This window comes from Sus scrofa, chromosome 14 (assembly GCF_000003025.6).
Source record: "Sus scrofa isolate TJ Tabasco breed Duroc chromosome 14, Sscrofa11.1, whole genome shotgun sequence".
Lineage (NCBI taxonomy): Eukaryota > Metazoa > Chordata > Mammalia > Artiodactyla > Suidae > Sus > Sus scrofa.
In genome coordinates, this window is record NC_010456.5 from 48294402 (window position 1) to 48320655 (window position 26254).

The 26254-nt window shown below is 55.7% G+C and overlaps 2 protein-coding genes across 10 annotated transcripts in view; one reads left to right on the plus strand and one right to left on the minus strand.

Moving 5' to 3' along the window:
* The window catches only part of SFI1 (SFI1 centrin binding protein), a 92972-nt gene extending 83863 nt beyond the window's left edge, over nucleotides 1–9109 (plus strand). The window contains 13 exon segments of the mRNA XM_005670867.3: nucleotides 60–162; nucleotides 1548–1644; nucleotides 3948–4108; nucleotides 4310–4384; nucleotides 4927–5001; nucleotides 5096–5272; nucleotides 5345–5399; nucleotides 5402–5606; nucleotides 6119–6208; nucleotides 6303–6486; nucleotides 8097–8437; nucleotides 8739–8850; nucleotides 8921–9109. Coding sequence (XP_005670924.2) covers nucleotides 60–162; nucleotides 1548–1644; nucleotides 3948–4108; nucleotides 4310–4384; nucleotides 4927–5001; nucleotides 5096–5272; nucleotides 5345–5399; nucleotides 5402–5606; nucleotides 6119–6208; nucleotides 6303–6486; nucleotides 8097–8437; nucleotides 8739–8850; nucleotides 8921–9025 — 1780 coding nt within the window. The 3' untranslated portion in view covers nucleotides 9026–9109.
* The window catches only part of PISD (phosphatidylserine decarboxylase), a 38362-nt gene continuing 21165 nt past the window's right edge, over nucleotides 9058–26254 (minus strand). Inside the window, exons 1-9 of one of the 9 annotated variants that reach the window (XM_021071916.1) lie at nucleotides 18640–23143; nucleotides 17902–17992; nucleotides 15169–15366; nucleotides 13423–13588; nucleotides 11939–12175; nucleotides 11676–11814; nucleotides 11335–11481; nucleotides 10917–11077; nucleotides 9058–10348 (exon numbers count right to left, since the gene is read on the minus strand). In XM_021071916.1, the coding sequence (XP_020927575.1) occupies nucleotides 10124–10348; nucleotides 10917–11077; nucleotides 11335–11481; nucleotides 11676–11814; nucleotides 11939–12175; nucleotides 13423–13588; nucleotides 15169–15218 (1125 nt within the window). In that variant the 5' untranslated portion in view covers nucleotides 15219–15366; nucleotides 17902–17992; nucleotides 18640–23143 and the 3' untranslated portion in view covers nucleotides 9058–10123. 9 annotated transcript variants of the gene reach the window in all.

A 26254-nucleotide genomic window follows, 5' to 3' on the forward strand; every position in this document is an offset into this window, starting at 1 on the left:
GTGTGGGGACTCAGGATGGGGCTTAAGAGCCTCGCACTGTCCCCGCCATGTGCCTGTAGGGCTGCGTTCCGTCAGTGGAGAGAGAATGCCGTGGCCCAAGCAGACAAAGCTAAGAAGACCTCTCAGGCAGCACATCACTACAGAAGGACCCTGTGCTTCAAGGTGAGACAAGGGCAGCTGCTCGCCCAGGGGTTGGGTCCTCTTCCTGCGAGGGGGTAGCATGGGGGTGGTTCCAGGGGTTTGAACTCAAGGAGGAGCCTAGAAAACAGGATAACTCCTTTGGCAGTGCTCACACAGCCATACCAGCAGGTGGGTTTATTTGTTTATTTTACTGAATTATGAATTGATATCCATTAAAACAAAAACACAGCAGGTAGTGATATGAACCAGCTCTTAATAGAACCAGTGTTTCCTATACCCATGGAATTTTCCATGGGGACAAACCGTGTAAGTCACCACACTGCCTCCTCATTTTGGCATGGAATGCTTGGATGCCTGTGAGGATTCGTGTCTGAGAGGGCTTTCCAGAGACCATCCAGCAGTGTGAGGTCATGGGCCATCGTTGGTGGGAAATAACCCCAAAATGCCACTTGGTGGGCCTGGTCCCACAAGTTGGAGAAGGGATGTGGCTGCAGGAAGAAGACATGTCACAAGACGGGGATTCAAACAGATGCCATGACAGGAGTTCCCGTTGTAGCTCGGCCCATTAAGAACCCAACTAGTATCCATGAGGACGCAGGTTCGATCCCTGGCCTTGCTCAGTGGGTTAAGGACCCAGCGTTGCTGTGAGCTGTGGTGTAGGTCGAAGATGCAGCTCAGATCTGGCATTGCTGTGGCTGTGGTGTAGGTCAACAGTTGCAGCTCCAATGTGACTCCTAGCCGGGGAACTTCCATATGCCACAGATGCGGCCCTAAAAAAAGAAAAATAAAAATGACATGACAGAGGTATTCCCAGAACTCTGGGGTCGTAGAAGAAAGCAGTTTGCTTGGAGCCCTCAACTGGCGGGCTGTGGCTGGTCCTGACCATGTCACCGCTTCAGCAGAGGAGCGGCCATTCCCTCCGGTCAGGGCCCAGCTGCTTTCAGGAAAAGTTTGAGGCCAGCCCATGTGTCCCCTACCCCAGAAGGATGCTCAGGATTCTGCTTGGGCTCAGGGCCCCCGGTAGAGGTCATGACTGGGGTGCAGGCACCAGGTGTCCCCTGAGTTCTGTTACCGTGACTTCCTGTATGTCTCGCATATGAAGATGTATATAACTAGTGTATAGCTTCTGCTTAAAGAATGAAAGCTCACGCAAGGACGGGGCTGTTTTATGGCACAGGATGAATCTAGTTCCTCTGGTCCCATCACTTGAGATACTGGGCTTCCTTCAAGGGGACTGGGGATGGTTGCCTGTTGTCTGCATGGATGGCAGGTGCTTTCCAAGCGTCTGTGAGCACCGACTGTCCTCCACTGGGCCTCAGTCCACAAGGAGCCGCCCGCAGAGTGAGCGTGACCGAGGAAGTTGGGACGTGCCGTGACCACCCCTCTGTTCTTCGCCCACCCCGTAGGTCTTGATGGAGTGGCGGGAGGCCGCGTCGGTGCAGGTGTACTATCGACAGCAGGAAGACGACGCAGTCAGGGAAGCGCAGGTTGTGCTGAGCCGGGGTAAGCGGAGTCCCTGAAGCTGAGAGCCTCTGGAAGACACGGCTCCTTTCGTGCTCCCAAGCTGCTTCCCTCAGCCTCTGTTTCCTCACGTGCATTGGTTTTCTATTGCTGAGGTGACAAAGCACCACAGATTTTAAGACAGAAATTCAGGGTTCTGGAGGCCACATCCAATATCAAGGTGCCTGCAGGGCCATGCTCCCTCTGAAGGCCCCAGGGGAGGAACTTTCCCCGCCTCCTGCAGCTCCCAGCAGCCCTGCTGTTCCTCGGCTCATGCACAGGCCACCCCAGCCCTGGCCCCATTGTCACGTGTCTCTTCTAGTACCTGTGTCTCTTCTGAGAAGCACCCCAGTCATACTGGGTTAAGGGCCCAGGCTACTCAAGTCAGATGTCAGTTATGCCCTACCAACCCTCTTTACAAATAGTATCAGTCCTGAGGTTCTGGGATGGATGTGAATTTGTACATCTTAGCGTCCTGTTCCCAACTGGAATGGAGTAGCTGGAGGTGGTTGGGGTGGGCAGTTTGATGGGAAAGTCCTTCCAGTGGCTGCTGCATGTCCTGCTTCCTTGCATGTTTATGGAGCAGGGACTTGCCCACTTGGCCTCAGGTAGTTCCATGACCTGCTGTACGAACAGCCTGGGGAGACGGTCCAGTCAGGAGCCTCTGCTTGAGAGACCCATGGAAACAGAGGCCCTTGGCCCTGCAGCGTGGGGTCTGATACTCTGAGGAGGCAGCTCTTAGAATAAATGAAAGTGCAATTGCAAATGAAAACAAATTGTTTAAATCTGGACTATAGAGAAAACATCCAGTTTTAAAATTGGCTGAATAGCGTTTGCTCCAGGACAAAAGCTAATCTGCTTTGCTCTGTTGCTGCCTAGTTCTTGAGCAGATGAACAGGAACCCTGTCTCTGCACATGCTCCCGCCCTCAGGTGCTTCCCTGTGCCCTCAGGCTGCCCCAGCCCAGAAGCCAGTGCTGGGTTTCTAGTCATTCCAGCAGAGTCGCCAAGGGGTGCAGTCTGTCCCTGGTCTCCGCTTGGACACTGGGCACTGCAGGGCCTTCCACTTGGGCCAGGTGGCCACGGTGGGGAGTTAGAGACGACAGGAAGCCAAAGCTGCTTCCCTCGGTGGCCCCACAGGTGGCAGCTTTCCTCATAAGGGGTGGTGGCATGTGGCCACCCTGGGCTGGCAGTGTCTGTCAGGGCTCCTACAAAGGGCTCGGGAGACTGTGTTATGATGTGCTCTCAGCGCATAGCAGGTGTGCAGTCTGGATCCGTGGAACCATTTTTTGGCTGAATTAAGGCCTCTGAACCCCAGACACAGCTTGGCATCAGGCTGGGCTGGTGCTGCAGTAGGACAGAGCAGGGCAAGGAGTCATGGACACTCAGCCTGTATGGTGTGGAGGTGGGGGGCACATGCTGGCTGTGCAACCTCTGGCACGGCCTCCTCTCAGCCTCCATGTCGCCATTCATAAATGGGGATCATGGTACCTGCCTCTTAGGGGTGGTCCTGAGGTCGGTGAGACTGTGTACCTGCACTTGAGCAGTAGCAGGAATGTCAGCTTAGTATTGGTGCCTGGCCTCTAGGCCTGTGAATGTGGCCTTTCTTGCCCCTGGGGGACACCCCATCTTGGTCTCAGTGCCTTGGGGTCAGCCCCCTTCCATTGTCTCTAAGAGAAACTTCTCTGAGGGTTCAAGAAAAGGAAAAAATTCAGAAGGAAAAAAATCAGAAGATTCCGCAGAAATTGATACAATGTTGTAAATCAACTATAATTGAAAAAAAAAAGAATCAGTTTTTTTCTTGCTCCCTCAAGAGAGAATCTGGTGATGCGGTCATAGCCCAGGATGTGTCCCCATCTCCCTGCAGAGCCCGGGCCATCAGAGGTCACGGCCAGCAGACACTCTGTCCCTGTCTTGGCTTGGGCTACCCAGGCCTCTGAGCCTCAGTTTCCTCCCTGGCAGAACGGGGCTGCCACATCCCACCCCCTCGGGCCTAGAGGCTTCTCATTCGAAAGCCCAGGAGCACCATGCAGGCAGCCCCGCAGTGTCCCTGACATGTCTGTGATCACAGAGGACAGGCTTCTGGGTTGGGGCCTTTGGAGGGCATGGTGGTAAACAGCGCAACTGGCTCCAGTCAGGATCATGTAGTTGCTGCAGGTGGCCAGAGCTGTCCTCACAGAGTGGCTGCTGTTCACATGTAGTCCCATCGTGTGGAGGCTGATGCCAGGCCCTGTCCCCACCCTGTCACCATTGCATGGTCATCCCTGTGCATCCTGCAAAGGAGCAGGCTGACTCAGATCTGCCTTAGGCCACCTCAGGACCTGGTTTTGGCGCTGGTGGGACCACAGCCAGAGGGCCGCTTGGCAGAGGGTCCAGCTAGAGAGGGCGGCGCAGCACTACCGCCGGCGGCTGCTGCTACAGGCCGTGGCCCAGTGGAAGGCACACCATCTGGGCTGCATCAGGAAGAGGGTGAGGCAGGTGGCAACCCCCCAAGTTCCCGAGGGGAAGGTCTTTCCTGAAGCAGCCAGTGCGGAGGCTGGGTGGTTGGGGTACTGCGGGCTCAAGGCTGGGGGAAGCCAACCTTGGGACCCCGTCCCCCAGGTGGAAATGGCTCAGGCCCCGGGCCTGGGCACCTGCTTCGCCCACAGCCCCTGTGCGCTCTCTCCCCAGCTCCTGCAGAGGCAGGCCGCCCGGCTCCTGGCCCAGACGCTCTGCCAGGCCTGCTTCCACCAGTGGAGACGACAGGTGGGTGCTGAGGAGAAGCCCCTTCCCCTCTCCCTCCTTCCACCACCTCCTAACCTGCCCCCAGTTCACGATTCCTCAAACCACGCCTTCCCAGGCTCCCCCACACCCAGTCACTCCCAGCATTACCAGCTTTGACCCCTGGTGACCTGTTTAAGGCCACGCCACTTCAGGGCCATGTTTCTACAGTCACAAAAACAGATCGGGGTGATACCCATAAAATAGTAGGAAATGCATTTTAGGTCTGCTGAGGCTTCGATGAAATGCCCTTGGTGTCCTACTTAACGAACCTTCTGGCTCCTCTCACCCCCAGCCCTGCTGCGTGGCTCCGGCTTTTCTCGCTGGAGCCTGGCGCCGCCCGACGGCTCCAGACCCCAGAGCTCCTTCCTTTGTTGTTTCCAGAGGAGCCACCTCTACCCCCACCTCAGGGCAGGCCGGGCTGAGCCCTTCCTGAGCCCTCCAGGAAGGCAGTGCCTGACTCGAGAGGGGTCTGAGAGTGACCTGGGTGGCCTCCCTGAAGGGGACATTTCCTCTCTGGCCCGCAGCTGGAGGACAGGAGGCGGGAGCGGCAGGAAACAGCACGTGCCCTGTGGTTCTGGGCCTTCTCGCTACAGGCAAAGGTAACGGGGCTCCCTGTCCAGGAGAGGACCTTGCTGGCCCAGCCTCGGGGAGGCCTAGGCCAAGGCTCTGGCCTCACTTCCCTGCTCCCTGGAGGTGTGGGCTGCTTGGCTGGGCTTCGTGCTGGAGAGGAGGAGGAAGAAGGCACGGCAGGAGCGGGCAGTGCAGGCCTACCACCAGCAGCTCCTCCGGGAGGGTGTCACGCGTCTCCTGCGGTTCGCAGCGGGCACGAAGGCCTTCCGGCAGCGGCTACACGCACAGCAGCAGGTGCAGGTAGGCCCCTGGTCCCCCCACTTCCATGGGAGCAGCCAGGCACAGCACAACCTGACCAGAGGCTCCTTGCAGGCAGCCCACAGTCTCCAGCGCACTGTCCGTCGCTGTGCCACACTCTGGAAACAGAAGCGCTGGGCCCAGGCAGGGGGCCTCAGCCTCCCACATCTGCCGTTCTCAGCAGGAGAGTGACGTTCGAGGATCCCCCTCTCAGCAGTGTTGCTGCTGGGACTGGCGATGCCTCCCTGGAGACCAAGAGGCCACCAGCTCCTCGTGGGCTTTGGGGAGCTCTGGGCAGCCCGGTGTCGGCCGCTGGAGAACCCCAACTCCTGGAGCTGTGAGTAGTCCATGGTCTCCTCTTCCTCCTCCCGGGGCAGAGCTTGGATGGTACAGGGTCCTGTGCCTTCCATACTGTTGGGCCCTAACCTAAGGGACCACAGCTTCTGTCCCTTCAGGGTGCAGGCAAAGACATTCATCTTGTTAGCAAAGGAATAGGTTGTTGGGCAGCCTCCTCCTCCCCCCAGACCTGTTGGTTCTCCCCACTTGTCCTGTTACCAGAACAGGTACCCTCTTGGAAACCTCATTTTTTTGTGACCTGGCCCCTGCCCCATCCCTGCAGCTGTGCTGACATAGCTGACAAGGGCCCCAGCCTCTTGCCTGGGTCAAATGAGACAGCAGGGGTGGGGCATCAAGCTCACTTCCCTGGAATTACTAGAAGCTCAGTAGGGTGCCTGGGGCAGGTGCCTGTTCTTCCTGGACCTTTAGTGTAAGATTAGGGGGTTGGACTGGATAACCCACCCTACAGTCCTTGGGCTCCAAGCAGCCCCTGGGCAGCCTTTCTCTTCCCAGCAATGCTGCCCGCTGGGCACGGAAGCAGCCGCGATGCCCAGACTTCCTGCTGGAGCCAGAGGCGAGCCAGACACCCCTGGGGGGGCAGGGGTAGGTGATGTGGTTCTGGTGCCTTAGGGTGGGTGGCCCCCTTTCCTTCCTGTGCCTCGGTAGACGGACTGGCTCTTGCTTTCCCTCCACTCAGGCCTGAGGCTCTGTGGGGACGTGACCCTGCCCTGGTGACACCCTTTCTGGCAAAGGCAAAGGCCTGGGCAGCCCTGGATCCAAGCAGCCCTCTGCCAAGTGCCCCTGGCCTGAAGCCACCCCCCTCAGTGGGTCCAGGCCCAGAGCTGCTGCCCCCTTCCTCCTTCACACCATGTGGGGCCAGGGTAAGTCCCCTTGGCCACCTAGGGTTCTGCTCTTCGGTCTGGTTTTAGCACCAGATCATTTTTGCATGCTTGGTGCTGTAGCCACAGCTGTATTCATTGTTTCTGGAACACTCCTAGCTCAGGAAGATACAGGGAGGCCACTCATTCATTAACCAAGTGCAGAGGCCACTTCCTAGAGACACAGCAGGGAACCGCCCAAGGGCCCTGCTTACAACACAGTGGTAGAGACAAAAAGAAAACCCCTCATGCAAGATGCTGCAGACCATGCATCAAGAGGCTGCAGATCATGGTCATGCAGGCCCTACAGTGAGAAGTCTGGACTGTAAGGACAGGAATTTGTGGAGGATGGTTGGCTGCTGAGCTCTGGTCCAGCAGGAAGGGGCTGGTGGCTATGGGTGTTGTGGGAGGCAGACTAGGCAGGACTCGCTCTAATGGATTTGATAAGAGTGAAAGAAGGAATCCAGGATGGCTCCTGATTTCTGGCCTGAATAACTCAGGGAATAATAAGTTCTTTTACTGCATGAGGGAAGACTGGGGGTGGGGACCCACTGGGTGAAGCATGAAGAGTATGTCTTCAACCTGTCAGGTTTGCAATCAAACAGCAGACTGAGCCTGGCCTTCAGAGACAAGGTCAGGGCTGGAGATCAAAACAAAACTAACGGAGTTCCTGTCGTGGCGCAGTGGTTAACGAATCCGACTAGGAACCATGAGGTTGCGGGTTCGATCCCTGCCCTTCCTCAGTGGGTTAACGATCCGGCGTTGCCGTGAGCTGTGGTGTAGGTTGCAGACGCGGCTCGGATCCCGTGTTGCTGTGGCTCTGGCGTAGGCCGGTGGCTACAGCTCCGATTGGACCCCTAGCCTGGGAACCTCCATGTGCCACGGGAGTGGCCCAAGAAATGGAAAAAAGACAAAAAAAACAAAAAAAACTAAGAATTTGCAGCACAGGTTGAAGGGGTCACAGGGAGGAGGGAGGTGAGAACACGGTGTGCGGTCACAGAGGGGGCTGGTGCTTCCCAAGCAGCTGGTTCATGAAGTGCTTCGGGAGTTCCCATCATGGCTCAGTGGAAATGAATCTGACTAGTATCCATGAGGACACAGGTTTGATCCCAGGCCTTGCTCAGTGGGTCAAGGATTCAGTGTTGCCATGAGCTGTGATGTAGGTCACAGACGTGGCTCAGATCCCACACGGCTGTGGTGCAGGCCAGCGGCTGCAGCTGCAATTCGACCCCTAGCCTGGGAACCTCCATATGCTATAGGTGCAGCCCTAAAAAGATGAAAAAAAAAGTGCTGTGACCTGAGAGGGTGGGGATGGGAGAGGGTCCATTCCTACCAGAGAACATTGCCACCAGGAGTGAAGGGAGGAGGGCTGCAGCTGTGGTTGGACAAGAATGATGGCCCAACAGTTTTTTTCTTATTGCAAAGTCATAGCTGGAGAGGGTAAGGGGGGGTGGTAAAAGGTCAGTGAGGTTGAAAAGAGCTGCTTGGGTGGCTGCAGGCTCTTTCCATGGGTGTCAAGTGCTGAAGGAAGGGGCAGGGCCAGACTCTGGGTGACCTAGCTGTGGCCCCACTTGCCTCCAACTTCCTTGCTCATGCTCACCTTTCCTTTATAGGCGCCATCCCAGCCGACAACCTCTGGGCTTTGGCCCCAGGCCCCATCATCCCCGGACAGCACCCCCAACCCCCACCTGCTCCTTCCTGGGAACTTCATGGGCACTTCACAGGCTGGTCCTGGCCCTGACACTGTGGGTGTGTACCTGGGGTCAGTTAGTGCCTCGAGGGTTCAGGCTACTCCTGGCATCCGGGACCCCTGGGTTCAGCCTGGGCCCAGCCAGGAGGAAGGTCAAGACCAAGCTCAATTTTCTGCTGCCACTGGCCACACCACCCTGGTGGCTGAGCTTGAGGGCATCCAGCAGCAACTGCAGGACTACCAGACCATGAAGCAGAACCTTAGGTAAGACTCAGAAACACACCTTCTGCCCCATTCAAGGGTAGAGCAGGGGGTACTCCATTTCTCCCTCAGGAAGGCCTTACCTGTGAGAAAAGCTGAGCTAAATTTTAAACCTTAACTGCTGCATGGAAGCCAGTGGTTGACTCTGCGCAGCAGCCTTGATGGGAGGGAAGCAGGCGGGTCCCAGGTGGCCAGCTCTGTGCGAGGAAGAGGACTGTGGAGGAATGGGAGCCCTTCTCCCTCCACCCACACCAGAAGCAGCGGGTGTGCTTGTCCCCAGGCAGCAGGTGTGTCACTCCCACAGGTCCTGCCAGCGGCAAGCAAGCAGCCTGCGTCGGTGGCTAGAGCTGAGCCGGGAGGAGCCCAGGCCAGAGGACCAGGAAGCAGAGCGGCAGGTGCAGCAAGAGCTGCAGGAGGTAAGGCCCCAGGGGGCCCTGGGACCGCTCCTGGCCTGTGCTTCCTCTCAGCCGCTTCCTTTCCTCCCAGCTGGAAATGCAGATCCAGCAGCTGAGTTCTGAGCTGCAGGCCCAGCGCCAGCCCATTCGTGCCTGCATCGCCCGTGTCCAGGCCCTGCGGCAGACTCTGTGCTAGTCACGGCCCCACATCCAGGAACAGAACGCAAAGCTGCAATGAGTTTTTATTCCAAAATGTTGCAATTAAATGAATCACTGTTCAGAAGTCTCCCACTTTTCATACAAAAATACTGTGCTACTGATACAGTTGAAAAAGTTCAAATGGCTTCTCCTGCAGGAGAAATTCACAGTGTCCCCAGGAAACATGAAACCTGGCTCTGTCCCCCTCAGTGGCTCCCCAAGGCTACGTACCTGTTGTTACCTGGGAACAGGTTTTCTAGGCACTGACACCCTCCCCCTCTCCCCCCCACCAAATACACCAAGGTTCCTCTGCCTCCAACACAAGCCCCTGATCAATAGCAGCAATGTTTCCCTATTTTATGTAGGTCTGGATATGGGGTGAGACAACAAGCTCCCCCTTGCCCCAGCTGCCTGCCCCACTTGCTTTAGACACCACTGAAGGAGGTTTGGTAATGGGCCCTGCCTACTGGAAAGAGGACTTGTCCGCTCTGGAAGGTCACTCATCTGGGCATGCAAAGCACCAAGCCATTGGATGGCCACCCTCAGAAGCTGCTAGCAGGGTTGCGGGTGAGGTGTTCAGCCATGTGTGCAAAGAGGAAAGACGGCTTTTCCCAACAAGCAGGGTGGGGCAAATCTGGAAACAGAAAGCAGTTGCATTAAAGGCTCAATGGCCCTGGTCTCGGGCCGTGCAGGCCCACAGTCAGTGCTGGTAGGCACCTCACCCTGTGCAAGGGAGACCAAAAAGCAGGGATAAGAGAGCAGCAAGAAGGTACTTTACTACCACTTAAAATGGAAATTGAGACCAAGTGAACGCTTGGCCAGGGTCTCCAGTTTATACAGCACATGAGAAAGTCTCCAAGAGGGACTCCATCATCCTTGTGTGCACCTTATCTCAGGTGGGAAAGGGGACGACGTAGGGCAAGGGCGTGACGGGATGCTGACCACTTTGTCCCAACAGTGGGGACAGAAGTCACCCAGGTCCTGCCTGGCCAGACCCAATGGTCCCCTCCCCAGACAGCCTCAGAGGTTCCCCTTGAAAAGACCTTCACATTTCTCTGGAAAAGATCCCTCAGCAGCAATGGCCACAAAAGAGGCTCTAGAGGGAGCCCAGAGCCTCCCCAAATCGGATTTTCTGTCCTGCTTTCAGCTTGAAGTTGAAGTCCTTGGGGGCCTCAAAGATGAGCACGATGGTGGAGCCCAGGTTGAACTCGCCCAGGTGCTCGCCCTTGCGCATGGGGATGCCCTCCTTGTTGGTGTGTGTCACGAAGCTGAAGTCGTTGTAGGAGCCCTTGCTGTAGCGTGGGCTGTTGGTGTGCAGGTCCTGGGGGAAGTTGAGGCAGAGTGTGTGGACCTTAAACATACCTCCGCTGCCATCCCAAACCCTGTCCCCAAGTCTGCTTGGAAAGGGAGGGAGGGACAGTAGCTCAGGTCCAACCAGAGAGCCCCTGACCGGCTGTGAACTGGGGCCGGAGGGACATGGAAGAATCAGACCCAACTGTTCACCAGCAGGAATGGTGATTAAAACCAGCACCCAGGGGACTGAAGGGCAAAATGACACCAAGAAAAGAAGCCCCGCAGGCAGGGTGGGCATTGGCGCCCCTCACAAACATGGCCTCCATCAGCATGGCCCACCCCAAGCTTCCCTTGGGTTCCTGGAAGTAGTTAAGTGCCAGGCAGCAAGGTTAAGGCCCTCCTTTCCTGCCACTGCTACATGAGTGGCTGGGGGTACAGAGAGCAGGAGCTCAGGGCCCAGCTCCTCTGCATACCAGGCCTGGTGGGGTCTGTACTCCTAGAACCTACAGTCCCAATGGAGCTGGCTGCTCAGAAGATGTGAGGGCACCCTGAGTGGCCCAGTCCTAGGGCTTCAGCAGGACCTGGTCTCTGCTTACCTGGTCGAAGTAGATCCGGATGGAGCCCACGTTGGTGGCTCCCACGGCCGTAAGCGAGAAGAAGCCGTGTTTCCAATCCCCTGTCAGAACCACCCGCTCGTTGTGGCAGAAGAGCTCTTTGATCCAGCGGGCCATACCAGGGTTCACAGACATCAGGGAGCCTGTGGGGATGGGGATGTGCCACTCCCTGCCCAGTAGGAAGACAAGCTTTCCAGAGCCCACTGTCTACTCTGGGAAGGCCCAAGACCCAGTGTCACCCTCTGTCATTCCAAATGCAGAGTGTGCTGGGCCCCAGCCTCCCAGCAGGACTAGCACAGTCACTCCCAGCTTCGGAGCCCGTGTCCTGACACCAAGAAGCTGAGGACCTCTGTCCAAGGCCCCAGGGGGCAGCTCCCACCCACGTGCTGGCCCTGCCTACCTGGGAAGTGGCGCCGGTGGGAGACAGTCCAGTCAGTGGGGGAGTGGAAGCAGTGATAGTCTCCAGGTGCTAAGTAGATGACGCAGTGGTAGAGCTCGTTCCCTTCTCGTGTGACCAGCTGGCTCCTGAAGGAGCCATGGGAGGTGGCTGTGGGGGCAGACACGGACAGGCTCTCAGACAAGTCCTTGATGCCACTTAGCACACAGCCTGTGTGCAGCCTGGACACCAGCTCCAGGGAAGCCTGAAACTGGGCAAAGTGACTCCTAGCCCACGGGCCTCCCTCCCCACCCTCTGATGTCTGGCACAGCTTCACGGTGCAGGGTGACGGGGCAAGGACCCACCTGGTGGGAAGGCCAGGTCGTCTGTGGAGTTTCGTGGGCCCAGGAATGATTCCAGCGAGTAGGTGATCCCCTTCACCTGCTCCACCTCGCAGTTCTTCACCTGCCCAAAGTTGAGGATCTTTCCATCGGATGGGCTGATCTGGAACAGCCAGGAGAGGCTCACTGTTGGGACGGACAGGGGAAGAGGACAGAGGGCAGGGCCGCCTACCTGGGCACCCGTTCCCAAGGGCACAGTTGAGAACCACGGGGGGTGCAGGCCTCACCACACTGTGCAGGCCGCAGACAGGCCGGGCCTGCGGCTTGAGCTTGCGCCGGAAGAACTCGCTGAGGTTGCGGTAGTGGTGCAGGTCCTCCACGGCGGCCTCCTTCATGTTCACCCCGAAGGTCCAAATGTACAGGCTATAGACGGGCCTGCGCAGCCAGTGCGGCAGCTCCACTTGGTTGAGGCGGCCCCAGGCCCGCGACAGCAAGCGCGTGGGCACCGACTTGTACAGGGCCACCTGCAGGCCACAGGCAGGTGAGTGGGTCACACCAGGCTCACCCTCACCTATCAGCTGACCACCCCCCCGCCCCCGCCTCCACCACCGCAGGCGCCATTTTCCACCCCACAAGGACTTCGTGATGTGGTTGTTTTCTCATCAGGAACCAGACCAAGCCTCCAAATCTCTCTCAGATAGGATGAGCTGGGGCTGGGACACAGTGACTCACAACTCAGGTGTGTCAGCCATTGCACAGTTCCCACAGCAGCTGCCCCGGGCCTCGGGGGAGACCACTCAAGGTTGGGGGACGGATCTGACACCAGCACAACCAGACCCACACAGAAGGTAGTGGCCCTGGGCATTCGATACCCCCTCCCCGGGGGGCCAGCAACTCCTGGGAAAGGCACCAGCACCCAGTGCTCAGAGGGCCTGTACCCGACAGGCAAGAGCTCCTCCAGGAAACAGAGGAGGGGTCGGCCTCTTCAGCCACACTGGGGCCAGACAACCTGGAAGAGCAGCCTCTTAAACCTTAGGTGCCACTGCCATTGTGGGACCTGCCTTCTAACTGGTGGCTGCTGCTTGCTGAACACGACCAAAACACCCAGTCCCCAAGGTGTGAAAGCAATTCCATCCAACTTTAAATACCTCTAGGTACTGAGTTAGCAGTTTGGGTGATCCTAGCTGATGCCTGTCTACGAGTGGCCCAGGGTACCAGTGCCGCTTAGGTGCCCTTGAGCTTTCAAGCCCTTGCAACACCCACCTGGGCTATCCAAGGGCCTGAGAATAGGGCTTTCTCCATGGGGTCAGCCTGCCCAAGAGCCAGGCACAGCCAGGCCGCTCCCTCGCCCAGTCCGGCCTAGGGCTCCTGGGTTCCTCAAAGGCACCCTCACCCCAAGGGGCCAGGCAGGCTCCAGCCTCCCTGAGCCGCCCTCTAGCATCAGATATGAACTTGGATTCTTCTCAAGTTACCTATGAGCTCTTTTAGGCTAAATACAGGAAATCAGCCAGACATCATTTTCTGAATGCCCAATGTGAGTTCTTTCAGAAGCAGAGCCCCCATGGCACACATGCAGGCAGAGGGCAGGCAGTGGACAGCAGGCCGCTTAGTCACCTTTCTGCAGCCCACACAGCCACTGACAAGCCCACCCTCAACCAACTCATCTTCCATCCAGACCCTGCCCAAGGGCTGAGCCACAGCACCACCTCTCATCTCCATCTCCTGGGCCCCAACCTAAGGCCTGCCCAAGGCCAGCAACCTCCACACTTACCCTGCTCACAGGCCTCCATCCCACCCGGCTGAGTGGCCTGAGGGCACCAAAGGGCAGGAGGTAGTAGAGGACTGTCAGGGGCCAGGAGCGCAGTTTCAGGGCGGGTTTGGACATGCAGCTCAGCTGTCCCAGCCTCCGCCTCAGGGCCAGCTGGGGAAAGTACAACCTGCAGGGCACATGTCCGCATACGGCTGGGTCAGCAGAGGACCAGGAGCCCCACTGTATCCACCCACCCCACCCTTAGCAATCTCGCCTCTCCATGGAGTCAGGTGGCACCAGCCAGCCCTTCATCCCAACCCCATTCGAGTTGGGGGCTTGGCTGCCTCTGGTCAGCAGACTCACTTCCCCGTCTCTCTACATGCCTGTCCACTGAGACACAGGAGGTGAGGCCAGGCCTAGCTCCTGGCACATCTCCGAGCAGTTTCTGAAGCTGGCAGGGGCCCCAGCACAGACGTTTGAGGCTAAGCTCACTGGAAAGACGGTGCACAGCCTGCTTCTCGGCCCCCCATCTGCCTGAGGCCAGCACTGCCCACAAGGGCTCTGATCTTCCCCAGCTCCTTGTGGCACAGGATCTGGGGAAATCTCTTTATGGCTCTAGGCCTCTTACTTCCTCATCTGATAAATTAAGGGATCGGGCCTGACATGTTCACAAAGGAAAACACACATGAATGTACACAAGTGTGTGTGCATACAGATGCGCGCGCACACACACCAGCTGCTGCTCCACCAGACCCGTGGTCTTTTTACATCAGGTCAGAGGTTGGTGGGGGGAAGCTCCCCGCCAGCCCTCAGGCCACCTCCCAGGTTTGCTGGGACCACACACCTGACCTAGGCCCCTCCTTTTAGTAAAGGCAGATGGGCCTTCCCCGACCCCACCAGCCCAAATTCGAGGCCTTCAGCACAGGCTTGGCCTAGAGGGAGTTGTAGTCTGGAATGAGCCTTTCCACTCAACAATGGACTCCTGAGGCATAACAATGAAGCCCAAGCTGCCTTGCCACATGCCTAGGACCTAGAAAGTGCTCCTGAGGCCCAAGTGTGACCATCAGGAGGCCACACCGACACTCACTCTAAGAAAGTCCCCAGCCCTCAGTTTCCTCATCCACAAAAACACTATATTCAACTGGAAAATAAGGCTCCCATCTGTGCCTGTGTGCTCCCAGAGCAGCTGTCCTCTGGCCCCAGTTGCTCAACAAACCAAGGAACAAAGAGGCATCTCAGCTGATATTAAAAGCAGAAAAAAAATGGAGAATGGAGTCTGCCATGGGGCCCTGCAGCTCAATGGTGGCACGGGAAGGTGCAGCGTCTGCACTGCTCATCAGGTCCCTGCGTCCCTTCTCTCTCCCGCTGCTCCCCACCCCCACCACAGAGTTTCAAAAAGATCGGGTAAGCGGGTAGGACCCAAGTGAAACCCGACACATCATCACTCTCCCCCAGGGCTCCCCCCACTCGCCCTGCCCTCTGCAGAAGAAGGGGGACCAGTTTCAGAGAAGCTGAGCCCTGAGCGGGGCAGCGGGGCAGCACAGACACTAGGCTGCAAGCCCCCCACCTCCACCCCCAGTACCTGAAGCGGGCTCTGCGGCTCAGGGTCCCCAGGCCAGGCCCCTCCAGCCGTGGGGGCTGGTCCCCTGGCCCCCTGCTGCTGCTGCCACCTCCACCACGGGGCCGTTGGACATGAACCCTGACCTTCCGGAGGTCAAGGCGGGGCACAGTGGGGTTAGGACCGAGCCGTGGCTGGCAGCATCTCACCATTTCGCAGCGCGGAGCTCCGGTCCTCGCCGCGCCTCAGACTGACACATGGTGGGCGGCGCAGGGAGGCGGCGCCAGGCTCACTCCCTTTGTCTCTCCTCCTTCCTCCCTTCCCCCCAGAGGAGCTCCTGCTGTCACCGCTCCTCTGCTTGGCCTCCCAGGCACAGTTGGTCCAAGGGCTCAGGTGAGAGATCAGGGCTGTTGCAGAGACAGGCGCTGGTCACACACCTGCTCAGGCAGCCCCATCCTCCGCCTGCCCTTTCGTACTCATGGCAGGAAGGGGATGGGGTGCTTCCAGGCCCCTGGAGGACAATCAGGAATCTGAGCCCTGTGCTCCAGGCAGGTGCCCAGCGTCGGCCTGTCTGCGACCAGGCGGCCCCTCCCTTGCCAGGACCTGACCCATTTTCCTTTCAGGTGGCAAAACAGCATCTGAGGGATGAGAGCCAGGAAAGGCAGGAGACACTTGGCAGGAAGATCCTGGGGTCCGGCCTGCTCAGCCCTCTCCTCGCAGCTTGCCTGTTCAGGACAGGAGTACTTCAGGGACTTCAGGGAAACTGGCCATCTGCCCTCCCACCTCTCTGGGTGAAACAGCACTTTGGCCACAGCCACTCGGCTTCCTTTGCGCCTCCACAAGGCCCAGTGCCCGCAGATAAATCCCCCACCTGGCACAGCCCCAATCCCGTGTCCTGAAGCCATCTTTAGATGAAGATAATGCAGGTCCCTACGAGCGGGGAAAGAGCAATAGGCCTCAATTCGGACATGACACAACCTGCAAAGGCTGAGTCTAATGCCCCAGGAAACCCACTTCAGCCAAGGAGAGGCCAGCCTGGCACCTGCCCTGGGTGTGCATGGCTGAGGGGCCAACTAAGGTTTGGATGTTATCATGGATTTCCATCCCTGCTGAGGCCCAGCCCACCTCAGATCAGGACCCCAAGGCAAGCTCATCTCCCCAGGCCACCTACGTCGCTGAGTGGCAGGTAAATGGCAGAAGGGGGCCCACCCAGGCCTCCTGCTTCAGGGCTAGGCCCAAGGCCCCTGCTGAGGTTTAGCTAGGTCCCATCATACCGCCCACCTGAGCATAGCCCCGCCCACCTTGTGAGCACAACCCTGCCCACTCTCCAGGGAAACCCCGCCCAGTCTGGTGATGGGTGATATGCAGTGGAGGGTAAGCCTGGTGCTGAGCTCCAGATGAGACTTTGGAAACTCCAAAAAGCTTGGGCTACATGCACATCCAGGGTTCACAGTTGGGGCTAGTAAGGTCTCCTCCTGCCAGTTTTCCTCGCTGTCCTATGGGTGGGATGGTGACAACTGCAGCATGCAGTCAAGAAAGGCATGTTCAGGAGCCCACAGACAAACCTTGCCTGGCCAAAATTTCAGGTTCCCACGTGTGCCTCTGCATTTCACTCTGCATTTCATTCTACCCCAGGGCCTCCAGTGCAGGGGCCTGGCCAGGCCAGACAGCCCACCAGGGCAGAGCAGGCCCTCGCCCCCTTTCACAGTGGAGGAGACAGCAGTGGGTAGGGAGCAACTCAAGGAGCTACTATTCTGGAGAGACTCCAGCAACTGCCATGAGGGTCCAGGCAGGAAGTCCTCACACCCGAGTCCTGTCTTGGTCACCACTCTATCTCTTCTTCTAAAACGGAACACTGAGACCACGATGTTAAGCTTCTTCCAAATTACCATTGGATTTGGGTCCCAAAAGTTTCCCAGGAAGCAGATAATTCAGTCGTCCCTCAGAAAATGGGCCAGTACTTGCAGGACAGTGGGAAGGGGGTCCCAAGAGGTCACCCTTCCTCAATACGCAAGGGCAGAGCCATTTCCTCAGCCAACAGAGCTCCCAGCATCCCCATCTCAGAGCCCCACTTGCCCTCTGTACCTGCGATGGCCTCTGGAGGCCAACCCAGAGCTTTCTCCCTCTCTGGTTCCCTGGATGCAACTTGTGGGGCTCAGGCTTGTATGAGGAGCCTGCAAGGAGGGTGCCCTAAGGTACAGACACATTCCCTCTCCCCCGAGAGTCTCAAGGATACTCTGTGGAGGCAAGTTTGGAGCTGTGACCAGTAGGACTTTAAAGTCATTACCTGGCCTAAGGGCCAGCCATGCGGAACATGAGAACTCAGAGTGGCTTTGGTGGGAGACAAGAACAATCTGGTTACTCGATCCTGGCCGTCCTCCCCCAACCCTCGGCCTGAGAGCTGGAAAAGGTCTTGCAAGTCACAGGTGCTCTCTGGGTCTCAGTTTCCTCGTCTTCTGGAAATGCGAAGGGTCCTTCCTCTTGCTCACCCACAACTCTGCTCAGAAACTTCACGCCTCTCTCTCACCCAAGAGCTTAGTGCAGATATGGTTCCCGACACCTTCTGTCCCCCTCAAAACCCATGCTCTGGGAGGGCAGAAGTTTGCTACCACTGGGAAGATGGAAGGAACAGGGCAGGGGCAGCAGTTCTGAGAGGAGCCGAAACCAAAGGAGCAGCAACAGAACAGGAAGCGATGGCACAATAGGACCGTGTTAGGGGGACAGGCTGCTCTGGGGATTCACATGTGAGCAGTACTGCAACATCCCCGCCCACCCCTCACTGTCCAGGACGAAGGCCTTGCAGCCCTGCACATGTGCAGCCTGCAAAAACACAAGAATGTGCTCCCACTCCCTGAGTAGAAAGCTCAATGGGTGCCAGCTACCTGGCCTGAAGCCTCGACTGAAACCCCCAGTGTCCCCAAATCCAGAGGCCCAGGCCTTACTTGCTGGGCACACTCCCACTCTGTAGGGCAGGGCTGCCAGGCATCTGTGTCCTGGTGGGACCACGAATCATTCCTCCCCCAAGTTTCAGGGCTAGAAGCAGACAAAATGTCAGAAATAGAGAACCAGGAAAATGGATTCTCCCTGGCAAAACGGGTGAGCCATCTTGGGGAAACCTTGGGTGAGAGAAGAAGAAGCAAAGACCAGGGTCCAGAGGTGCCTCTTTCAAGGGTGGTAGAGGTGGGGACAGAACTTGGCAGGGGTCCTTCTTAAATTCCCCCAAGGAAAGGAACCTTCTCTGCGGCAATCCTTGGCACTGGTGGGAATGGGGTTCTGTCACACCCTCCCCCCCCTGGGAGGTACCAGGTGACAATCACAGCACGTATGGGTCCCACTGAGGTACTATGCTGCTCTCCCTCCTCCGGCGCCCACCCCAGGCCCCTCGGACAGGAAATGGGCCTGGAGCTCTGGGCGCAGGACACAGAGCTGCCGGCAAGGCCAGCATTTCCCTTTTCTGAGCGTGGGGCGAGGAGATGCTACAGGATGCGGAGGAAGTGAGCTCATCGGGCCGGCCCCATGACCCACCGTGTGGGGCCCGGGAAGCCACAGCTCGACCGGGGCAGTGGGGCGGGCTCCTCCGTCCCTAAGAAGTAACAGGAGACCCGTACCCCGGGACCCGGACGGCCTCCAGGATCCTTTAGCAGGTCTACCAGCTGCGCGGGGCAAGGAGGCTCACTCACCGGCAGGTAGTCCGCGGCTCGGCTCAGCTTCCGCGCCGCCTGCTGCCTACTCGGTTTCCGACTCGACTCGCAGGGAGGTGCCGCTCCGCGGAAGCCGGGCTGCGGGCGGCGAGCGAGGGCTCGGGCTCCAGCCACTCAGGCCGCTAGGGGGCGGGGGCAGGAGGCCTGCCACCAAGCTCGTCAGCCGCGCCCCGCCCCTCAGCACGGGGTCCCTTTAAGGGGAGGGGCGAGGCGAGGGGAACGGCGGGAACATGCAACCGGCTGCCGGGGTCACAGGGTTTCCCGGGGCCATCTCCACGGGCTGGGGACTGGGCAGCCGACCCTACTCCCACGCGCCCCTCCAGCCCACGCGAGGGCCTCCACGTGCTGCTGACTACACCGAGGGCCAGCTGCTCGAGACAGCAAAAAGCCACCTCCAGCCACCTTTTCTACCCCCCCACCAGCTGCACAGCAGGTGTCTAAGCCCTCGCTCCTCTCCACACTCCACACAGAACATGAGGCTGCTTCCTATTCCGCCTCCTCTGCTCCAGGAAGTCACACCAGACACAAAAAATCCCCCAGTGCAGAACAGCAAAGAAGACCCAGTGGGCAAGGTCCAGACCCGCCCTGCACGCAGGCTTCCTCTCTGGGATCAAAACCTGTGGGGTGATTCTCGACTTATCTTTCTACCCCGTTAGGTGATAGGGCTCCAGCCTGTGGGGTAAGAACCCTACCCTCATACCCACCAGAAGCACTCAGTCAACACGAATGGAATGAACCAACTTAACACTTTTTAGGGGAGGAGTAGGATCTGGCCAGGAAAACCACCACTACTCTACCCCCAAAAGGATGTGGAATCCAGGGCCCTGATTTGTTGAACAAAGGTACAACCTCAGCTTCTTCTGACCACTGGGAATTTAGTTTCTAGAGCAACATTAGAACAGGGAAGAGAGCCTACAGGGCTTGTGACGAGATGGGCAGCTGAGCCAAGGAAGCCTAAGAGAGGACAAAGTGGCATGCAGACACAGCCCCACATACCCGACGCCTCATCAAGATCCAGCCCAACCAATTGTTCAACCTGGGACACCACAGGGGGGAAAGGGGGAGAAGATGGGTAGGGTCCTACCTCATGGACTTCCATGACATTCAACACCTACAATGCGCCAGTAGGAACACGGAGGCAGCAGGGTGCACAGGGCTGACAAATACCTTACCTACACTTCAGTCTCCTTGCCCTGGCCTGCAGCATTCTCAGCTCCCAGTGAGACTTCAGACCCCTCTCACCTCAGAGCTCCAACCAAATACCTCATGAGAGGGGATAAAGGGATTGAAAGCACAGGAAGATGCTGACACAGAATCCTAGCAACAACCAGAAATCTGGGAAGACCATTCTGACTTCCCCTAAGGCTGCAGTGCATCCAGAACAGACCCAGCCCATGTTATACCTCAGGGGAAAAACGAGTCTATGGATCTAAAGCTCGGATTCTCATTTGCTGAGCAGCCTCTGGAGTGCTGATGCTCTCTACTGTAAAATGACCAACGGGCCATTCCATGCCTATCAGAACTCCTCAGTAACCTCTTAAAGCCTCTCCGGCTGATTGGTGTTTAGCAAACTCATAAATCAGCCCATGGGCATGCCCTGAGACTAGCTCTCACCACCTTCTAACCTGTTCTCCACCATATATTTCTCAGTAGGGAAATGCTTTTTGGATTCCAGACCATACTTCACAGGATTTCTGGGGAAAACAAAAAACCATTTGGCAGGTTTATTTCAAACCTCAAATAAAGACTCTCTGGGCAGCCAGCCACACTCCGTCCTCCCATTTGATTTGGACTCCCCTAAGCGGGAGTGCCCCCTAGCGCTACTGCAAGGCTCTGCAGGCCCCAGGTCACCTGGCCCCCAGCACCTGTGGACAGGCCTCTCCCCTCAGGGCAACCCACTGCCGCTCCCTGCAGTGTGAACTCCATGTCCCACTGTGCCAGGGGTTGGAAGGTAGCAGCGGGACAGGGTGGCAGGTGCTCCCTACTAGTTTGCATTCCCTGGGGGGCGGCAGCTGAGGCCCCTTGAGGAAGACAGGTGATGGCTAGAACGAAGAGCCAGGTTATCAGCCTCACAGAAGCCTGAGTAAGGAGCCCAGAAGAGCAAGAAGCACCCTCAGGTGATTTTTTAATCCAAAGGCTTCTTATAGCCCTGCCAAATTCTCCCTTTGCATTTGTCAATGTTTCTGAGCTGCCCGGGACTTTTCCCAGGCAGCGAGGAGGGTGCAGCAAGACAGGAAGACAAAGTGCTCGAGGTGGAATAAGCCTCTGGCCCTGAGCCCTCCGCTGTGCTCCCAAGTGGTCCAGACACAGAGCAGCCCCTGGGCTGGCAGAGCCCGGGGAGAGGAAAGGCTGGAGTAGCTGCCACCATTCCTGGCAGGTACCTTGAAGGAAGGCCCTGAGATGTCCTCCTACCCCAGAATAAGCCTAGGATTCTCTGAGGGCAGAGCTGGGCAGGTGGGAGGGTCTACTGCCCGCCAACTGACTGACTGCTGATTTTAAGAACTGTAATTGTTTTCTCAACACCTGTTGGGTAAGAAGTAAAATAGAACTTATTGACTCTCTACCCCCTGCCACATGGGACTAAGTATTTACACATACATCATTCTCATTTCACAACTTCATGAGGGATTTGGCAGCAGCATGTTTACAGAGGGGAACAATAAAGCTATAATAATTACAGGAAGTTTAAAAACATGTAAATGTGTTCAACACTGTCCAGGGTCGTGGACCATGGAGCAGAGAAGGATGCTGAGTACAGGCCCATGGATGGGCGACATGGGCAATAACACAGTGATGGAACAGGCTGATATGGTTTTACTCCTTTCCATGGCTGGAAGGCTGCACCATACATTTAAAAAAATACTAAACTGAGGCCAGAAACAAGGAAGCGGTGCTAAAGTAGGTAGGGCTCCTGCCTGGGGCCTGCTGTCCACACTGCTGCTTCTCAAACCCGACCTCGCCCAGGCCCACGGCAGGGCCCAGACAAGTGTTCCTCAGTCAGGTCAGGTACAGAATGAAGTGTTCCAGGGTGAAGTTTCATAATGTCTGCAATGTACTTACAAACGGCTCAGAGAAAAAGTACATATATACAGAAGACAAAGCAGATATGCTAAAAGAGTAACCACCTGGTCAGTCAAGTGGTGCTGTGTGTAGGTAACTCTTCTCTCAACTTTTCTTCTCTGTTCAAAAGTGTTCACAATAAAAAAAAAAAAAAAAAAAAAAAAAAAAAAAAGGAAGATTTAAGTTACAGAAAAACCTCTAAATTCTACTGCTGGGGAGAAAAAAACCAAGAGAGAATTCTCCACCATGTGTCTCCTGCTCTGAAGTGAGGAGGACAGGTAGGCCCACTCTTGGGGTGCCCCTAACCCCTACTGCTGCTTCACAGGGGAAACGCAGGACCAAACCCCTCACTTCTGTCTGCTTGGCAGCCCTTAGGCCTGATGGGACAGGCCAGCCGCCACTCATGATACCTCTGCAGCCTTAGGCACCACCTCCTCAGAGTCAGCTCCAAGGCTGGCAAAAGGAGGACACAGCCCATGTCTTCCCCAAGGGGACCCTTCCACAGGCCAGCTTCCCCACTACCTGTACCTCTCTCTTCAGGTCCAGTCAAGGCAGAAAGGACACCTTGGAGAAGCCAGAGAGAGAAGGCAGTCTGCCACCAGATGCCACTCTGCGTGGAACAGGAAACCTCGAGGTCAGCACACCTGTGCACCCCCACACCTGCCATCAGATGTCACCTGCCGACCCTGGGCTTACAGTTACCACACACCTGCCACCCCTCTCATTAATAAGCACTTATGAAGGTTTGTTCCTCCTTTTTGACTTACGGGACAGAAGGAACGACATATCTGAAGTCATAGCTGCCACACGAGTGCAGACTGTGTGACTCTGGGCACACCTGGTAGCTGTTCATCCAAGCCAGCACTCCGCAGGAGGCCCTACATCAACTGCCCCCTCCCCAAGGTGCAATGCCAGGCCCAGGCAGCCCCAGTGAACTGCTCTGACCATGAGGCCAGAGCTTTTTCAGGAAGGCCATCATGAGTTCCTGAAGAGACTTGCAGAAGTGTCTCCTCTACTCCCACCCCCTGGCTCCCACTTTGAGGGCTGGAGGAGTGTGGGTTCCTTGCTCTATGCCATTTGGAGGAAAAGTAAAATTTACAAACACTCCGAGTCAATATAAACAGAGAATAAATATGCGAAAAATGCTGAAGTGGATTCACATTTACAGGAAGCAAATGACAAACTGTGTTAAGGGATGAGTCTCAATGTTCCTATTTCCTCCATAGCTCTCAGTAAGAGCTACTCCACCCTCCATCTGCTCAAGGCAAAAAATCACCAGTCCCTCTCCAGTTCTCTTCCCCTTTCCCATCCAATCCACCAGTGCATCCTCTCTCCCCCTCCAAACACGCAGAATCGAATGTGGAATCTAAAAAAATACAACAAACTGGGAGTTCCTACTGTGGCTCAGTGGGTGAAGGACCCAACACTGTCTGAGGATGCAGGCTCAATCCCATTATGGGTTAAGGATTTGGTGTTGCCATAAGCTGTGGTGTAGGTCACAGATGTGGCTCGGATCCAGTGATGCCATGGCTGTGGTGTAGGCTGGCAGCTGCAACTCCAATTAGACCCCTAGCCTGGGAACTTCCATATGCCGCAGGTGTGGTCATGAAAAAAAAAAAAAGACTATTTTGTAAAACACAGGAAATATAGCCAATCGTTTATAAACAGAGTATAACTTTTAAAAATTGTGAATCTCTATATTGTACACCCATAACATATAGTATTGTACACCAACTATACTCTAATTAAAACACACACATCCAGAATCAAATCCCTCCTCCCCACCTCCACCACTCCCACCCTGATCCAAGCCACCACCTTCTCCTGCTGGGATCCTGTCAGAGCCTCTCAGCAGCCTCCTAATGTGTGTGCAGAGCAGCTAGGACTATTCCATCAGAACCCACAGCACTCAGCCCTCCCCTCATTCAGGGGACAGGCTGAACTGGTGCCATGGGGTCCTCCCGCCCTCCTACCTTTCTGCCCTCTGAGCCTCCAGCCACAGGGGCCCTCTGTTCTCCCTCAACAGTGACAAGCATTCTCTGTCTCTCTCAAGCCTCTGCCTGGACCACTCCCTCTCCCCTCAGATGCCACTCAGCCCACATGGTGCTGAGCAGGGCCTTCTTTCCTCCCCTCCCTGCCTCGGTCCCAGCCGACTCTGCCCCAGCCCATGACTCTGCCCTTTACGTAAGTTTTTGCCATGGCATTTTAACCACTCAACATGCCCATGTGTCTGTTTGTTTCTTATGTGTCTCACCCGCTAATAAGGGAAGCTCCCTGAGGACAGGAACTCTGGTTCTATTCACTAGTGGATTCCCCAGCATCCCAGCATGGCCTGGCATATGGAAGGAGCTCAAAGGTTTGTTGAATGAAGGAATGAATTCAAGAAGAGAGGAATCACAGCAAAATGGGTGGAACTAGAGACTCTCATACTAAGTGAAGTCAGAAAGAGAAAGCCAAATACCATATGATATCACAAAAGAACCCATCTACAGAAAAGACAAACTCATGGCTTGGAGAACACACTTGTGATTGCCAAGGGGGAGGCGGAGGGAGTGGAATGGACGGGGAGCTGGGGTTAGTGGATGCAAACTATTGGATTTGGAGTAGATAAGCAACGAGATCCCTCACAGACTTTGAAAAACTTAAGGTTTCCAAATGAGACAGGTTGGGGGGTGGGGGGATGCACTGAGGGTTTGGGAGGGAGATGCTGTAAAAATTTGGTTGTGATGATTGTTGTACACCTATAAATGTAATAAAATTCATTAAGTAATTTAAAAAAATGAGGTCCTGCTGTATAGCCCAGGGAACTATATTCAATCACTTGTGATAGAACAAGATGGAGGATAACGTGAGAAAAAGAATGTATGTGTGTGCGCGCGCATATGAATGACTGGGTCACTTCGCTGTATAGCAGAAATGGACAGAAAACTGTAAATCAACTATAATAGAAAAAAATTAAAATCTTAAAAATAAAATAGAGGAGTTCCCGTCGTGGCGCAGTGGTTAACGAATCCGACTAGGAACCATGAGGTTGCGGGTTCGGTCCCTGCCCTTGCTCAGTGGGTTAACGATCCGGCGTTGCCGTGAGCTGTGGTGTAGGTTGCAGACACGGCTCGGATCCTGCGTTGCTGTGCCTCTGGCGTAGGCCGGTGGCTACAGCTCCGATTCAACCCCTAGCCTGGGAACCTCCATATGCCGTGGGAGCGGCCCAAGAAATAACAACAACAACAACAACAACAACAAAAGACAAAAAGACAAAATAAAATAAAATAAAATAGAGAGGAATCATGTTCATCTATGAGAACTGTTTTGCGAATACCCAATGTGGTTCCTGTACCAAATAATGCCAACCACAAACTGGTACAATAGGTTTAGACGCCAAAGGCAAAGCACAAACTATACAGATGTCCAGACCCTTTCAGACAGCAATTCCGCAACCAGGCATTCAGCCTGAGGATACGGTCCATGTGCAAAGATGTTCTCTACAGCATCATTTATGACAGTAAAAACCACTTGTAGAATCACCTATTATAGTAGAGCCACTTAAAGTGTGTACTTTCCTGAAGTCTTAATAGAATCATCATAGATAGCAATACATACAAGGTTAAAAAAGGCAAGATACAAAACAGGAATAGCTGACTCTTGTATAACACAGCCTTGAACCGTGCAGGTCCATTTATAGGTGGAATTTTATTTCAATAAATACATACTACATAGAACCCGCAACCTCAGAGTTCCTCGTCAGAATCGTTTCCACTGTGCCACGATGGGAACTCCTGTATATCCATTTTAAAACAGAGACACTGGAGTTCCCTCTGTGGCTCAGTGGTTAACGAACCCAACTAATATCCATGAGGACTCGGGTTCGAGCCCTGGCCTTACTCAGTGAGTTAAGGATCTGGCATTGCCGTGAGCTCTGGTGTAGGTTGCAGATCCTGAGTTGCTGTGGCTGTGGTATAGGCCAGTGGCTACAGCTTCAATTGGACCCCTAGCCTGGGAACCTCTATATGCTGTGGGTATGGCCCTAAAAATACAAAATAAAATAAAATAAAGCAGAGACAGACAGGAAATGAACGCATAAATAAATAAAGCCCATTATTATGCAACCAGTCATCTGGTGAGAAGGGGTGGGAATTATGATTGTCCTCCTAGTTTTTTCAACATTCTGTCCAAGTGTTATATGACCTCTGTCTTTTCTCTTTTTTTTTTGCCTTTTCTAGGGCTGCTTCCCACAGCATATGGAAGTTCCCAGGCTAGGGGTCCAATTGGAGCTGTAGCCGCCAGCCTACGCCAGAACCACAGCAACACAGGAACCGAGCCGCGTCTGCAACCTACACCAAAGCTCACGGCAACATCGGATCCTTAACCCACTGAGCAAGGCCAGGGATTGAACCCGCAACCTCATGGTTCCTAGTCGGATTCGTTGACCATTATGCCACCTCTGTCTTTTACAAGAGAATGAGACTGATTTGCACAAGGGGGCTAAGACCATTCAACGAGAAAAGGACAGCCTCTTCAATGAATGATGCTGGGA